This window comes from Astyanax mexicanus, chromosome 11 (genome assembly GCF_023375975.1).
Source record: "Astyanax mexicanus isolate ESR-SI-001 chromosome 11, AstMex3_surface, whole genome shotgun sequence".
NCBI lineage: Eukaryota > Metazoa > Chordata > Actinopteri > Characiformes > Acestrorhamphidae > Astyanax > Astyanax mexicanus.
The window spans coordinates 53,447-68,593 of record NC_064418.1 but is presented as its reverse complement, the minus strand read 5'-3'; the positions used below and the strand labels follow the sequence as shown (position 1 = coordinate 68,593).

At 38.8% G+C, this 15,147-nt stretch overlaps 2 protein-coding genes and 2 non-coding genes across 7 annotated transcripts; 1 reads left to right on the top strand and 3 right to left on the bottom strand.

Moving 5' to 3' along the window:
* Positions 1-109: 109 nt before the first annotated feature.
* On the bottom strand, positions 110-219 carry trnal-caa (transfer RNA leucine (anticodon CAA)). The gene is made up of 2 exons: positions 182-219; positions 110-155 (listed from the first exon to the last, which is right to left on the bottom strand). It is a non-coding gene; the product is annotated as a tRNA-Leu (tRNA).
* Positions 220-810: 591 nt separating this feature from the next.
* trnal-caa (transfer RNA leucine (anticodon CAA)) lies at positions 811-920 on the bottom strand. Its single transcript has 2 exons — positions 883-920; positions 811-856 (listed from the first exon to the last, which is right to left on the bottom strand). It is a non-coding gene; the product is annotated as a tRNA-Leu (tRNA).
* A 495-nt stretch (positions 921-1,415) lies between these two features.
* On the top strand, positions 1,416-6,799 carry dhrs12 (dehydrogenase/reductase (SDR family) member 12). Its single transcript, XM_007241488.4, has 10 exons — positions 1,416-1,645; positions 2,102-2,235; positions 2,538-2,620; positions 3,509-3,601; positions 3,699-3,780; positions 3,976-4,037; positions 4,238-4,342; positions 4,469-4,559; positions 4,735-4,872; positions 5,553-6,799. Exons 1-10 carry the CDS (start codon positions 1,590-1,592, stop codon positions 5,663-5,665), a joined length of 957 nt encoding a protein of 318 aa, XP_007241550.2. The 5' UTR covers positions 1,416-1,589; the 3' UTR covers positions 5,666-6,799.
* Positions 6,048-15,020, bottom strand: wdfy2 (WD repeat and FYVE domain containing 2). Of its 4 annotated transcripts, XM_022662489.2 has the most exons (13): positions 14,697-15,020; positions 13,352-13,419; positions 12,958-13,020; positions 12,404-12,477; positions 12,052-12,106; positions 10,931-11,081; positions 10,635-10,747; positions 9,966-10,092; positions 9,530-9,635; positions 8,710-8,811; positions 7,931-8,061; positions 7,517-7,625; positions 6,048-7,139 (listed from the first exon to the last, which is right to left on the bottom strand). In XM_022662489.2, exons 1-13 carry the CDS (start codon positions 14,831-14,833, stop codon positions 7,110-7,112), a joined length of 1,266 nt encoding a protein of 421 aa, XP_022518210.2. In that variant the 5' UTR covers positions 14,834-15,020; the 3' UTR covers positions 6,048-7,109. The 4 variants fall into 4 exon arrangements, with proteins under 4 accessions (XP_022518210.2, XP_007241551.3, XP_022518211.2 ...); XM_007241489.4 differs by lacking the exon at positions 12,958-13,020 and having other exon boundaries at positions 14,697-15,017; XM_022662490.2 differs by lacking the exons at positions 12,958-13,020; positions 13,352-13,419 and having other exon boundaries at positions 14,697-14,785.
* Positions 15,021-15,147: the final 127 nt, after the last annotated feature.

The following is a 15,147-nucleotide window of genomic DNA, read 5'->3' as shown; positions in this document are numbered from 1 at the left end:
TATGGTGATAAAATACGACAGTATTAAATACAACTGTATTGTACAAATATGTGAACAGGCTGTATATAACACAATTTTATCGTTTTGTAAAAAAGAAAAGAAAAACGCATGTCAGAAGTGGGATTCGAACCCACGCCTCCATTCGGAGACCAGAATCCCCGTTTCAGAGGAAGGTCTGAACCTTGAGTCTGGCGCCTTAGACCGCTCGGCCATCCTGACACTGAACTCCTGCAGGACTGAAGCGGGTAAGTGTTTAACCGCTGCTGTAAATCCGCTTCTCGCTGCGGATAAAACGAGTCGCGTAATATAAAACATAATCAATATTAAAATCTTTTTACTGTAAAACAGTATTTCTGATTTCTGAGCTGCGACTCCGTGTCTTACCGAGACTGAATCTGATCATTCCACCTTAAATGCTGCAGTAACGATCAGTCGTACTCGCGGCAGGAGGGAAATGTGGCGCATTTAAGGTGGACCGGAAAAAAAAAATTGAAGCAAAATTTAATTTGGTTTTAAGCTGTAGAGCCATTATGCGGTCTGTGTTTATAACAAATGAGATAAAGTAAATAAGAATGCAGCTGTGCTAGATTATTTATGATAAAAAAAACTGTGCCCAACAGTTAACTTATATCTGCTGAAAAGGTGCACAACAGTTTGTATGTCTGGTGATGTAACATATACATATATGTTATATATAAATATACAAATATATAATTAATATATATAAATAAATGTATATAAATATAAATATGATGGATAAAATGCTACAACAAAGAAGTTTTTATATTCTGAGGGTGAAGAAAAAGGATGTGTCAGAAGTGGGATTCGAACCCACGCCTCCATTCGGAGACCAGAAACCCCGCTACAGAGGAAGGACTGAACCTTGAGTCTGGCGCCTTAGACCACTCGGCCATCCTGACAACTGAGCCCAACTGTTTATTCTAAGCGCTGATATATCTGATCACACATATCTCACACACCCTTATACTATACTATACAGTAGAATATAGAGCTACTTATTACAGTTATAGACTTTAGTATCCAGTTCGCTGAATTTATATGTAATTTACTGAAGCTGTAACGGCCTGGTTTAGCTGTAATAGCTAACCTCGCTAACTAACACGCGTTTAGCTAAACTAGCGATAATTAACATATCCAGCTACCGAGCAACTCAATACTACTAACAAAGTTACACGTTAAATCAGCGTTTTATCTCTTCATACAGATATTAGCTCTTCATAAACGCAGTTTTTATTTAGCTATATTGTTTTTTGGTAGGTTAGCTAACTCCAGCAGTTATCTAACAGTGATCTGTCGCGTTTTATAACGACACACCCGAGTCCGCTGATCTCCACCTCATCCTGCGCTGAAGTCTCCGGTGGAGATGATCTGTAGATCTGTGCTAAACTCTCTACGTCGCTCAAACGTGACTCCCACGCCCAGCCAGCGACTCTTATAAAACATAACATATATAAAAGCGCGTGTGTTTCTGTGTAGCGTGTGTATTCAGTGTACAGTAGTGATCAGTATTGTACAGTAGTGATCAAACCGTTCTGCTCTGCTCTGATTAAACAGACTGAAGCGCTGAAATGTCTCTGTACAGAAACGCGGTCTGGTTTCTGAAAGGTCTTCAGGAATACACCAAGTAAGTCTGATCTCTGTTTACAGGATTTATTTTAAAGCGGCTATTTTAATAAGCGGGGTGATTTAGTTCACTGAGATAGAACAGTTGTCTCGATATTAATCACGATACGATACTCTGGGGATATTTTGTGTCACTGTGAAATAAACAAACGTTATGTTTCTGTTAAAATTCACTTATATTCACTTATCAATAATCTTATTAACAGTATGTTCTTATTGGGTTCTGCATGAATGACAGCAATAAAATCAAATAAAAAGATTAAGCACTTCTTTGAAAACATGCAAACTTTATGTTTTAGGATTTTGCGCTACTGTCCACTGGGAGTGGTAATTCCTTCTATGAAGTTTTCTCTATATGTACATTTAGAGACGATGAGAGTGTGAGAGTCACGCTGTCGGTTTTAGAGGTAATTACTGTACATTGCTGTGTATTGATGAGTTTACCCATTGATGATAGGAGCGGTTATGAAGCAGCAGCGAAACACTTTACAGCGACTGATCTGGAGGTGGACCTGAGCGGCAGGTCCTTCATCATCACAGGAGCGAACAGCGGGATCGGGAAAACCACCGCAAACGAAATAGCCAAAAGAGGTCAGCAATACAATCTGTTAACAGTTTCATTTATTATTATTATTTATTTTTTTATTCTTAATTTCATCACATGTGTTTTCCTCAGCTATGCTGCTGCTGTGTTGGAAGGATTTCTCAAGAGCCTGATTACCTCCTGTAATGATTAACTGAGCTGTTATGTGGATGGTTAAGATGTAGTTATGTCATTTAAACTCAACGCACCTTTATTTTATCATGCTTCGTCTCCAGAACCCACACTTTAAAATTAATTATTCACAGAAACAGAAGAAATATTCACTGTAACTCATTTATACCTGTCTCAGGTGGAACGGTGCACCTGGTGTGTCGAAATAAAAGCAGAGCGGAGGAAGCCAAAAAAGAAATTGTGGAGCAGAGCAAAAATGAGGTATGGATTATGAATTTTTCTTGTCATGCAAATTATATGACAATTATCTCTTTTTGATAACTGAAAATTGAGCTTTATGAAAACACTCTACAATTTAAAAAAAATCTGACATCACATATTTATGGCTGAATCTCAAGAATCAATTTACATTTTATAGTTTACCTAGGCATGGACATAAAATGATATTTATTACAAAAGGAGTAGTGTGTAACTTTGAATTAAACTTTGTTCTTTATGGTTTGTTGTGTCTCTTTATCACTGGCACTGTAGAATCACCCCACACTGGGATAAAGTGCTCATATAGACATTTCTGTCTCTGTTTGGACGGTAGTTTTTACAAAAGGAATAGAGGAAGTTTATTCTGTATGAATCGGATTTCTGATAATGCTAATCGTGGTGCCTGTTTATAGATAAAGTCTCACCCTTCAACAAAAAGAGCCAATCAGCTTGCTGTTTGTGCAGAGAGAGGAGAAGAGTCAGTGTTCTGGTGGGGAAATCTGCGCAGGCGCACTAACCATTACAAACTCAGTTTTTTTTCCAAGAAAGCTGCTGAGTGAGCTGACTTGCCTATAAAGACTTTGCCTCAGTGTTGATGAACAAATAGAGAGAACAGCGGTTGGTCAGCATAATAATACTCCATCCATTAATGGGTGGTGCATGATTTGATGAATGATTTTGCTTTGTCTTGTTGTAAGATTGGGTATATCTTGTTTCTAAGATATTTTGCATAGACTCATTTAAGCACATTCAGAACAGATGAAATAAAAACAGGCCTGATGTTTTTATGCAATAAAGGATCAGGATGATTAAAGAGAATGATCTCTGTGCTGAGATCAGCAGCACCTTCTCATTCACATCATGTTCTGCTGTCCTTTTCTCTTATTCCAGAAAATACACGTACACATTGTGGATATGTCCAGCCCCAGGCAGGTGTGGGAGTTTGCCAGTGGGTTCAGTCAGAACCACAGTGTGAATGTTCTGGTGAGGCTTCTGGATCTTTCTGCCTGCAGTTCTGCTAAAACACTGTAGAAACACTTTATGATAAATAATCTGTGATTAATAAAAACCTTCTGGGCAGATTAACAACGCGGGCTGTATGGTGAATCAGAGGGAGCTGACTGAGGACGGCTTAGAGAAGAACTTTTCCACCAACACACTTGGTAAATACTTGCATTGCAGATGCCAGTCCTCATCTCCAGCCCCTCAGATCAACACAAAAGTACTGAATAAAGATCCATCATTCCTGAGTTCCACTCGGAATCAATCATAGAATTCTATTTTGATTATTATATAATATTTTTTACCAAATGAGCAAACCTGTGGCCCAGTTGTATCTCAGGCTTTGTTTTGTTCAGGAACCTTCATCCTCACCACAGCGCTCGTCCCTGCTCTGAAGAAGTCTCAGGACCCGAGAGTGGTGAGTGTTTTATTCTTTCATTTTTCCAGTGTTTATTCAACACTTCTCATGTTAAATTAACACTGCAAGTGATAAGTTAAATTCAGTACATTCATTTGTAACTTTTATACAGGGGCAGGTTTTGACAGGTTTGAAGTCGTGCAGCATGTTTGATTCTACAGTAAATTATTTTAATGATCGTATATTTACCCGTCTGTAAGATCACCGTGTCGTCTGGAGGGATGCTGGTTCAGAAGCTGAACGTGGAGGATCTGCAGTTTGAGAAAGGCACTTTTGATGGCACCATGGCTTACGCTCAGAACAAGGTATTAACATCTGACCAATCAACATTCAGGGAATAAAATAAATACAGCATCACATGCAGTAACAGGATATTAATGTTTATAGTAGAGTCTCTATAATAAGTGAGTTTTCTGTGGTTTGTGTTTCAGAGGCAGCAGGTCGTCATGACCGAGCGCTGGGCGGCTCAACACAAAGAGATCCATTTCTCATCCATGCATCCGGGCTGGGCAGACACACCAGGTCTGTGTGTGTGTGTGTGTGTGTGTGTGTGTGTGTGTGTGTGTGTGTGTGTGATTTGAATGTGATTTGATTAAAGGGGCATAAAATCAATACTTTTCAGATAACAGAAAATCACTGTATTAATAACCTTTATTGGCCTTTAATCTTTAAAACGTGTGTGTGTGTTTGGGTGCAGCGGTTCAGACGTCGATGCCGGATTTTCACGCTAAGATGAAGAATAAGCTGCGCTCTGAGGAGCAGGGAGCCGATACGGTGGTGTGGTTGGCTGTATCTGACGCGGCTCTCAGGCAACCCAGCGGACTCTTCTTTCAGGGTGAGACAGAACCTCCTGTAACTCTATCAGCATTTAAGTGTGTAAACTCACCAAGAGTCAGTTCTTACACAGTCAGTTTGTTAATTCTCAACATTTATATTACAGTGTGGGAGTTATTCTAAAAAAACTTAATAATACAGTATTGATCAATAATACTTTATTGATTTTTTTAAAAGAACGTAAAATTATGTTCCAACTTATTATACAGAATCCTGTTTTTAAAATGACATTCATATCAGTTCAAACAGAAAACTGTTATTTTGTTTCTGCTTGTTTTTCTCCTGATAATGTCAGCGAGGAAAATGCGAGCTGCATTTCCTCTCATTGGATCACATGTTGTGCGACTGTTCCATTTTAAAGGCTCCTTTATTTACAAGCAAGAAACAATCCTGCAGCAAAACGTTCCTCACAATCCAGAGACACCAGCAGCTTTAAATACCTGTCTTTTTTTGCTGCCCGTTTTAATACGATTCCTTTATCTGACAGAAACATTCCTAAATGTAGGTTAAGTTCCTAAGTTCAAGTTTTACTTTAGTGTAAAGATCACTGGGCTAGCTAAATAAACCTGTGTGAGATTAATACATGTACGAAAAAAACGAAAAATAACTGAAATAAACTGAACCTAAATACGGGTTTGGAACAGTGTAATCTTTATGCTGTTTATTTCTTGTTTCCTGCAGACAGAAAGGCGGTACCGACTCACCTGCCGCTGGCTTTATCCAAATCCTCTCCTGCTGAGGAGGAGAAGCTGATGAACACACTGGAGCAGCTCGCTGAGAAATTTAAACCATGAACTGTGACCTCTGACCTCGAAGGAAACCAGGACTTTTTAATACGAGTCTGAAGCAACAGCAGCCACTCACAAACAGACGCTGATTCAACAGAACTCACCATCGGACATTTAACTCCTTATAATTTACTAAATTTATACAAAATACGTCCAAATGTTTCCATAATCCTTCCATTGGGTGGATCCTTCACCAGCCGACAAATCATCGGTAAATGACAGGAGTATAATTCCAGTGTTGATGCGACAAAAACAGGAAATCTACTCATCTTTTACGTCGCATCCTTCATAGGATGGAGCTTCTGGTTCAGGACGGAGCAGCACCATGTAAACTCCCCCACATCCCTGTTTACGTGACTTAAACTTAAAAAATATGAATTCATACACATTTTAAATCAGTACTTGTTTTAATTCAGTGTGAAACTGGAGATCCATAATCAGCAGATATGAAGTCTTACATTAATTTTAAATTAAACACACACACGAAGAAACGCACCTCAGTGTGAGCGCATGCCTCGAAACATCACAGCCAGTCTGGATAAAGTTCACAGATGATTAAAGACGAACACTAGTTTTACTACAGAAGAAACACATTTCAGGGTTTTTTCACAGGATCTGAAGAAGCAGGACATGACTGGCCTCTTTAAAAACACAGGCTGTGAGTGAAATGGATCCGCTAGGTTTTAGGGCACTATTGAGCCTATGGACCATTTTTTATCATAAAGAAGAATTGAACTTCCACAAAACACCAATTAATAGTAAACATGCTAAATATGCACTTAGTGTCAAAAATGCGCTTTCAGTCTCGTTATTAAGCTTCAGAGGGTGATAACTGTGAGCTACTGGCTGCCGTGAATTTCGTTTATCTTCCTATGTAGTTCGTTATCAGAAGATTAAACATTACTCTGTGATCAGCACAGTGCTAATACTAACTAAAATTTAGAATTCAGTTTTTTTGTGAACAGATTTTAAACACGGCTCAGCCGAATGTTAATGCGATCGGCGCTGAAGTATGTAGATGATGAAATATTTTATAAGAAGTTTAATAATAATGAGGGAATTCATTTTACTCACAGCCAGAGTTCAGTCTGGAAAAGATAATGCTGTTTACAATAAATTAAAAATCTCCATTTAATGTTATCCACAGTGACTGTACATGGTCCCACATCTCTCTCTCTCACACACAAACGCAGTGTTACACACACACACACACTCACACACACACACACACACACACACACACTCTTGGATGTCAGCGCCACCCTGTGTGTCAGTGTGGGATTTTCAGTTCAGTGTATGAATGGAGGCTTTTCAGCTTCTCAGCAAAACATCTTGGTCCATGAAGTTTGAGCATCTTCTCCGTCTGCACGGAGCTCTTGGTGAGTGTTGCCATGGTGACCGCATCCCCTGGTGTGGGATTACCACTGCTGACTAACAGTGATGGTCACTTTCAGGATACTACAGGTGTCATGTCCCATAGCTACAAACGCAGAAAGACTTCATTAAGGAGGTTTTTGATTGGTTGATGCTTTGTGACACAAAAACTGTGAGATTCACAATGTGAAAAATGTTTTTGCATGACAGTAAAGGTAAAGTTTTTTTTCCCCAAAATGCAAAAACATAACCATAACAAAAACACATTTAACACTATAAACATACAAGCGAAGTAAAAAAAAAAGATTGAATATAGGAACTTGGGATTGATCCATGCATCAAAAACACAACATAAAGTAAACTTCCAACTAAAACATCCCATAAAGTGTGTATATATTGTACCATAATAATTTTTGAACAGACTGATTTCTTAAGAACTGTATATGTGTCTGTACGGCGCTGCATGTCGTCCTGTTGACTGACCTTAATGACCTTGTCGGCTCCGGAGGTCAGTAACCAGCTCCGGGTTGGCTCATAGTGCATGTGCACCACGGCGTGCTTACTGTCATGGAATGTTGCAGTGGGTGCTCGCCTAAACACAAACAGATTCAGTTTACATAATAATAATATTATAATAATAATAATATAATAATAATAATAATATAATAAATAAACTGCTAATTGTTCAACACTATATGCTTCTGTGGAAAAGCTGTATTTGCACATCTGTTGCAGCAACTGGTGCAAATTCAACTACATGAACCCATTCGACAGAAGTTTTTTCCTCAGCGTTTGGAAAATTAGAGCATCAGAGATTCTGTTTTTATAAGTGAAGCTCAGCTGCAACATTAAGCAGCAGCTGAATCTGGTTTTGCTGCGTTTAGAAGTGAAACTCACTCCTCGTCAGTGATGGACTCGTGGCAGCTGTCGCACACTCGCACCTCGAACTCGAAGCCCATCAGCGGGATGGTGGAGCGTTTAGACGAACATTTTCCACAAACCGCCTGCCCGCACTTCCTGCAGTGATGCTGACGACAGAAAACAGATTTAAATATTAAGATTATTAGTAACTATAAAACTGTGTCTGAAGTATCTGGATTCAGTCTGTTTACTCCCGGCATTAATGTGTGTTTACAGTGATGCATTTAATAGAAATGTAAACAGCAATTTAATTTAAACAGAAATCAACTCTGGCAAATAGTTTTTACATGGGAAAGTAAAGTCAGAGCTCACTGAGAAAACATGTTGTATTGTATGTTAATTTAATTGTATTGTAACTCACAGTAGTGTGTATTCCCCAGTTACACATCAAATAAACATTAGAGTTACAAAAGCAAAATCACAGCAAAGAATAACTTAAAATAAAGGAAAACTAGTTTTTGCTTTTGTATCAGCAAATAGGAGGCAATCTTATACTTTTATTTACAACCCCACAGCAGAAAAAGTAAAAACCTCAGGACTGTCTATAATTAGGGTATTTTATAAAATTTTCACCAATGTGCAAAAAACATATCTAAATTCTAAGTATGGGATTAAATAAAATTCATGATGAACAACAGAAACACTGAATTTTAATTTGAACTGTATTTACTATACTTTCACCACATCTGATTTCAGGTTGTACACTGTTTTGTGCACACTGTGTGTGTATGTGGTGCAGTGTGTGTGTGTATTACCTGGCGTAGGCCGATCTTTTTGCTATCCCACATTTGTTTAAAGTTCCAGAAAAACGGCTGCTCACAGCGCTGACAGGAGTCACTGTCCAACCACTCCGGAGTCTAAAACACACAAACCTTTATTTAATACAATCCTCACACACAGAACACACACAGTTAATGTGTTATTAATCCAGTTTTCAAACATAGTTAAATAAGATGATGTATAAAGATGATGCTAACTGCACTCCCAAATTATTACTTTCTCCATTAAAACCAGTGAACAGTGATGAAAACAGAAAATCAGGTCTAATAGAGATTACTGAACACAGATTCAGAAGAATGTGATGATTTAGATATGCAGTTAGCAGCATGCTAATGTTAATTATCAGTAGTTATTAACCTCGTAGCTTCGCTGTAACGCTAAAGATCAGAAAATTTTCTCTTTATCTTCCTCTGGACTAAAACATGAGCTTTGTCATCAAGCTGCCGGCGCTCAGAGGGAGCACAATTAGCCCTGCTCCCTCCGGGTGGGTAGATGGCACTTTCTCCCCACATTACTAAAGCTTGACGTCCGCAGCACAGGGCGTCTGTGAGCTGGTGTATCAGAACCGAGTCGCTGCGCTTTCCTCCGAGCGTTAGCGCTGTGATGCTACTCGGTAATGCTGCATCAGCAGCAGCGTGTGCTGGTCTTCTTCACTCTCCTGGTGTTGGAGCATCACTAGTGATAGTGGGAGGAGTCCTAATGAGGGGGTTGGGTAATTGGCTGTGTAAATTGGGGAGAAAATGGTAAAAAAAAATAGAAATTAGAATAAAAAAACATGAGGAGAATCAGGTTTACCTCCTGACGTGTGACGTCCATATTCCATACCACGATCCCTCCATCTGAACCACAGGAGATCAGCTGACGAGTGTGTGGAGCATAACACAGACCCTGTACCTTCTCACTGCACACACACACACACCACACACACACACACCCCACACACACACCACATACACACACCACATACACACACCATACACACACCATACACACACCATACACACATATAGAAACATAACTTATTGTGGGATAGCAAAATAAAACTATTCATATATGTCATTCACCATACATAAAACAGCTCACGATTTATCTTACAGTGGTTTAGCTCCGCCCACTAGGCACATTTACATATGTCTTCTTAACTCTTTAATAGATTGGCCACACCCATTTACACTCCCTCTAGAGATCAGATCTGTTAGATTTGTACAGAAAAGCAGCGAGAGCTTCTTACTTGTGTCCCTGCAGCTCGATGGCTGTGCCCTTCCGTCCCCCGATGTCCCACATTATTATAGAATGATCTGAACTTCCAGAAAACAACACCCTCTGCACTGGATCCCAGCACAAAGCCGTCACATTACCTACACACACACAAACACACACACACACACAAAAAACAATTAAATATTTTGCTAGATGCAGGTAAAAAAATTACAAAAAAATGTATGTACAAAATTGTCAAAATAAAAAGGTGTGCTACAAAATTTGCTCACAAAAATATGTGGAAAAGATATTAATAAATTATCACAATAAAATGTGTTTCATCTCTAACATCCTCCGACTAGTGTTTAGACCAGTGGTGCTTTTAGAAAATCCATCAATACTTCTGGTATCAATAAAACTATTTACCTACTAATATAATATAATACTAAAAATACATTAAATAAAATAGACATTCATTAAAATAATTTTACATTTTCATTGAAACATTTCAAAAATGATAAAGAAGTTGTTAAGGAGTTGGAAACAGGGCAGGAGATATTCGTACTGAACAGTCATGATACAGTTCAGTACCCGCAGCAGTGTGGAGAATATATGTGTGTGTGTGAGAGAGAGTGTGTGTGCGCGAGAGAGTGTGTGTGTGTGTGAGAGAATGTGTGTGTGTGTGTGTGTGTGTGTGTACCTGTGTGGCCTTTGAAAGTGGTCACCAGGCTGCAGCTGTCCTGCTCCAGTTTCAGGATGGTCACCTGACCAGAATGATCACCTACAAAAGCGTGTCTCGTCTCCACGTCAAATCTGACAAACTCATCAAAGAAAATCCCAAAATATCACAAAACCGCTGCGTTCCTGACCTGCGCCTCTATCTTCTAACAGCAGGTTCAGGTTCAGGTGTTTCTTAGTTCTTAATTTAAACAGAAATCTTAAACATTAAAAGAACGTAAAGTTTCTCTAAACGTCTGAACGCGTGTTTGAGGATACTGGAGTCCAGAGACCCAGGCTGTGGTTCTGTAGGTGCCCAGCTGCTGCCCGCTCTCTGAGCAGTGCCACGTAAAGCTCTTATCCTGCCCTGTGCTGAGGACCCACTCCATCTCCAACACAAACAACACCACCGTCACACCACCCTGATGAGCTGCACACACACACACATACACACACCCTATAGAATAAAATGACACAAACTACAGACACACAACAGTTTATAACAAATACTTTCTGCATAACAAACTATAAATTAGCATAAAACAATATCAATAATATAATTCAGCATAAGGAAGTATCATTTATAACAAATGTATTAAAGGGAGTAACATGTTGTACAATATAGAATAAGTGAGTGTCATTTAATATAAGGAGAAACAATTTAATATAATTAGTGTCAAATAATATTATTTAAAATAATTTTGTTTAGGAATGCATCATCTAGTATCAAGGAGTACACATTGGTTTTCTATAATTTAGTGTAAGTTTCATTCGGAGTAAGTGAGTATTGTTTAGTATCAATTAGTATTATTTAGTATAAAGGATGTCAATAAACCAAAATGTCATAACAAATATTTTTTCTATATTTATTATATTATTATTTTGTATTTACCATTACTACGAGCTTCAAACCTTGAGTTACAAACACTGTTTAATTTATCATCACTTTTAAACTGTGTTTCGTAATTTCAGTCTCAGCAGGTGAAGAGTTCCAGTCTCTAACAGAACAGGTTTACCCGTTTAAACAGAAAAATATGTGATATATTCTCATGTGTTCATTCCAACAGAACCAGAATTACAGCAGCTAACATTCCTCTACTGACAGAACACACAGCTGGTCTGAACAGAATAAGAGCAAGAACTCTAATCAGCTCTTTAGCGCCCCCTAAAGTACTGAGTATTATTACTATTACAGTAACATAAGAATGTGCTTTTACAGTGTGGCTGCTGACCTGTTATTTATATGCATTGTGCTGTGCATTTGTCTGGTCTATCAGTTATTTGATGTATTTAATAAAATATATTTGCTTTGATTTTAATTGTCCACAAGTCGTTCACAACACTGATCACTACCGACTCCATATGGATTCTATAGTCGATTAAAAAAACACATAACTCACCCTGATAAGTGCGAGCTGGGGTCATTTTGTTGTAGTCTTCTGACAGGATGAACTCCTGAAAAGAGAGGAAACAAATGATATTATTATACACACGTGCACACACACATACACACACACACACACACACACACATACACACACACGGAAAAGTAGCTGCAGTGTTGTTGAGGTACTGGTTAGTTTGCCAGTTTTGGGCAAAAGTTAAATATATCTAACAGAGATCACTGAACAATATTAGATACCAAATAACACTAGATGGAAATGATGCTCATCTGTAAACAAAGACAACATTGGATTTCTCTTTAAACTTTTACTTTAAGTTTATGGTGGAGGTGTGAGTTGATGAACTCACAGAGATAACTCCGTTGTCCATCCCGACAGAAAGTCTCCTGGTTTCTGGGTTAAAAGACATGCAAGAGCAGGGAGCTGCAACAGAGCACACACACTGCATGAACACACACACACACACTCACTCACAGTGCAGAAATCAAGCAGTCACTAGCAGTCATCATTAGATCGATAATATCACAATATATCTGGTATTAATGCTATTATAATATTCTTGGTGGTATGACAAAACACTGTAAAAGATATTTATTTTAAGAATATTCTACACAAAAAGAAAACACAAAAAATGTGAATATCTTAAATGCTTAAAAGTCACTGACCAACTGGCAATTTCATTACTAACATTGTAATTAGTGCTGTTTAACTGAAATAGGTTTTAGAATCTGACACTATTAATGCATTTCGTCTGTGTGTGATAATATAATGATAAATAATGTATTGTAAAAACATTTTAAAATATTGTGATACATCATTTTTACCATATAGCCCAGCAATAAATCTAAGTATATGTATTGCATTGAGCTTTTAGAAGACATATATGACAGACACTCTATTTACTAGTGAGAAGTGAACTAATTTGTAGTATTTCCCAATCAGAGACTTGTGGATTGCCTGCAGGACCTAAGAGAGAGGAAGGAGAGCACATGCTGAACAACAAAAACTGATGAAAGCAGCAGTTTTCCTGCCTGGGAGGGTCAAAACGAGCCCGAACACGTGCATCATCTCACACCCTGATATATGACCATATAACACAAGTTCCAAACGACAACAGCAGAAGTGTTAGAAAGAGGCAGCCAGCGAACCAATGAGTCACACAACACCCTAAACTCTGAATTACCCACAGATTTTACAAAGAAAATACAATTTCTCTTTAAGTATAATTACAGTGCAGACAACTGAATGGGATCTGAAAGCTGTGGGGTCAGCAGGAGTTCAGGGTGGCCAAACTTACCCAGCATTGTGTGGTAAACGCTGGGCCAGTACTGCCCACTGTCCCTCTTCAGCCAAACACGAACCGTCCTAAACAAGATTAGAGATTATAATTCATTTTTATTCTTATTTACAGTAATAGGCACAATACTTATTTATTATTTAATGCACAAAATTCCACACACATTTTATGCATTTATGTATCAAAGATAATCATAATTCATTCAAACTCTCTCTATTTCTTTTGGTATTTTAGAAAGTTTTTAGGTTACTGTGCCTTTAAGACTGATACGTGTAAATAATATCTTCTTTTTTTAGCTGCCTTTTAAAATCCTTGTTTAGAAAGCAGTTCTGGTCGGTTTCTCATTAAAAACATTTATATATGTGGGTGCAGCTGATGTATTTTTGATAACGTCACAATAATGTTGCATTTTTTACAGGTTGTTTTAGCCACTAAAGCTACATTATATGCAAATAACTTAAACATGTATGAGCAGGGAAAACCACTTTATGACACCACAACTGTTTTAATTATAGATGAGTTAGAGGGAGTTAAAAGTATATTTTGTGGCTGGTTCTATGTACAGTGGCATGCCACATGTGTCATATGTACCATATGTGTCACGGAAACCAAACAAAACCCTGTGTTTTCCTGTGAGAAACGCATGTGGGTCCTCCTGCACTGAATGTGGATGTGATTTTGGCCAGAGCCAGAAGCTACTGGTCACGATCAACCAATGCCGACCTCAGTCACAAAATGAATAACACCTCACAACTTGTACAGGTGTGGGCATTAGCAAGCTGGTTCTTGATGTTATACTTCAATTTACATACTATCCCACGATTTTTGGCATGTTACTGTAATATATGTGGTGGAGCTAAACCACTTTATACTGATGTATGCAAACATTTAAAATAAAATTGTGTAATGTGTAAAATGTGTGAGTTTATAGTTAAAGGATGTAAATAGAGACCTGCAGCCTGTCAGCTGATCTACTGCACCAGTCCTGCTGTAAAACACAGCTTAGAGCTGAGTAATCAGACAGAAACGGGGTTAATAAAGGAGATTTAAAGGATTTGTATTGGTGTTCTCGGTACTCAGAAGCCTAAAGGTCTCATTATTGGATTTCTGGATATAAACTGCCCTGTTTTGCAGCTGAACTTGGGCTTTTAACTTGAATTGGCAGTTCCACCTTAAACAGTGTAGCAGTTAACGGGGGCAGTTAAGGTGGAACGGGCAATGTAATAAGAAGCTGGTAAACATTCACCGCATCAGTACAAAAATAATATCAAACTATAAGTAATAATAAACAGACTATTAAACCGGGTGACCGGCCCTTCCCCGCACAGATTAACCCCGGGTTTACCGGTCCTGAGAGACGCTGATCACCCCGTCCTCCTTCGGTATGATCGCGGCGGTGTTCACCACGTCCTGCAGGGCTTCGATCCGGCTGAGAAGGACGGGTCTGCGGGCCTGAGGCCGGGGGCTGATATCCGCCGCCATGGCGATAAACAACCTCCCTTTAGCCTCGTGTTTATAGTTTTCTGTAAAATTGCACCATGTTCTCTCTCGTTCTCTCTCTCTCTCTCTCTCTCTCTCTCTCTCTCTCTCTCTCTCTCTCTCTCTCTCTCTCTCTCTCTCTCTCTCTCTCTCTGCGGGGAGGAGGAGGAGGAGGCGGGACCTACCGGCTCCTGCAGCTCCGCTTCCCCCGGTAATCCCTCCGCTAGCCCCCGCACCCCCGGTACCGAACACAGCCCGCCGCTACAGCCTGTAAAAATACAGTTAAATACATTAAAATAAAGGTAATACAAATTATA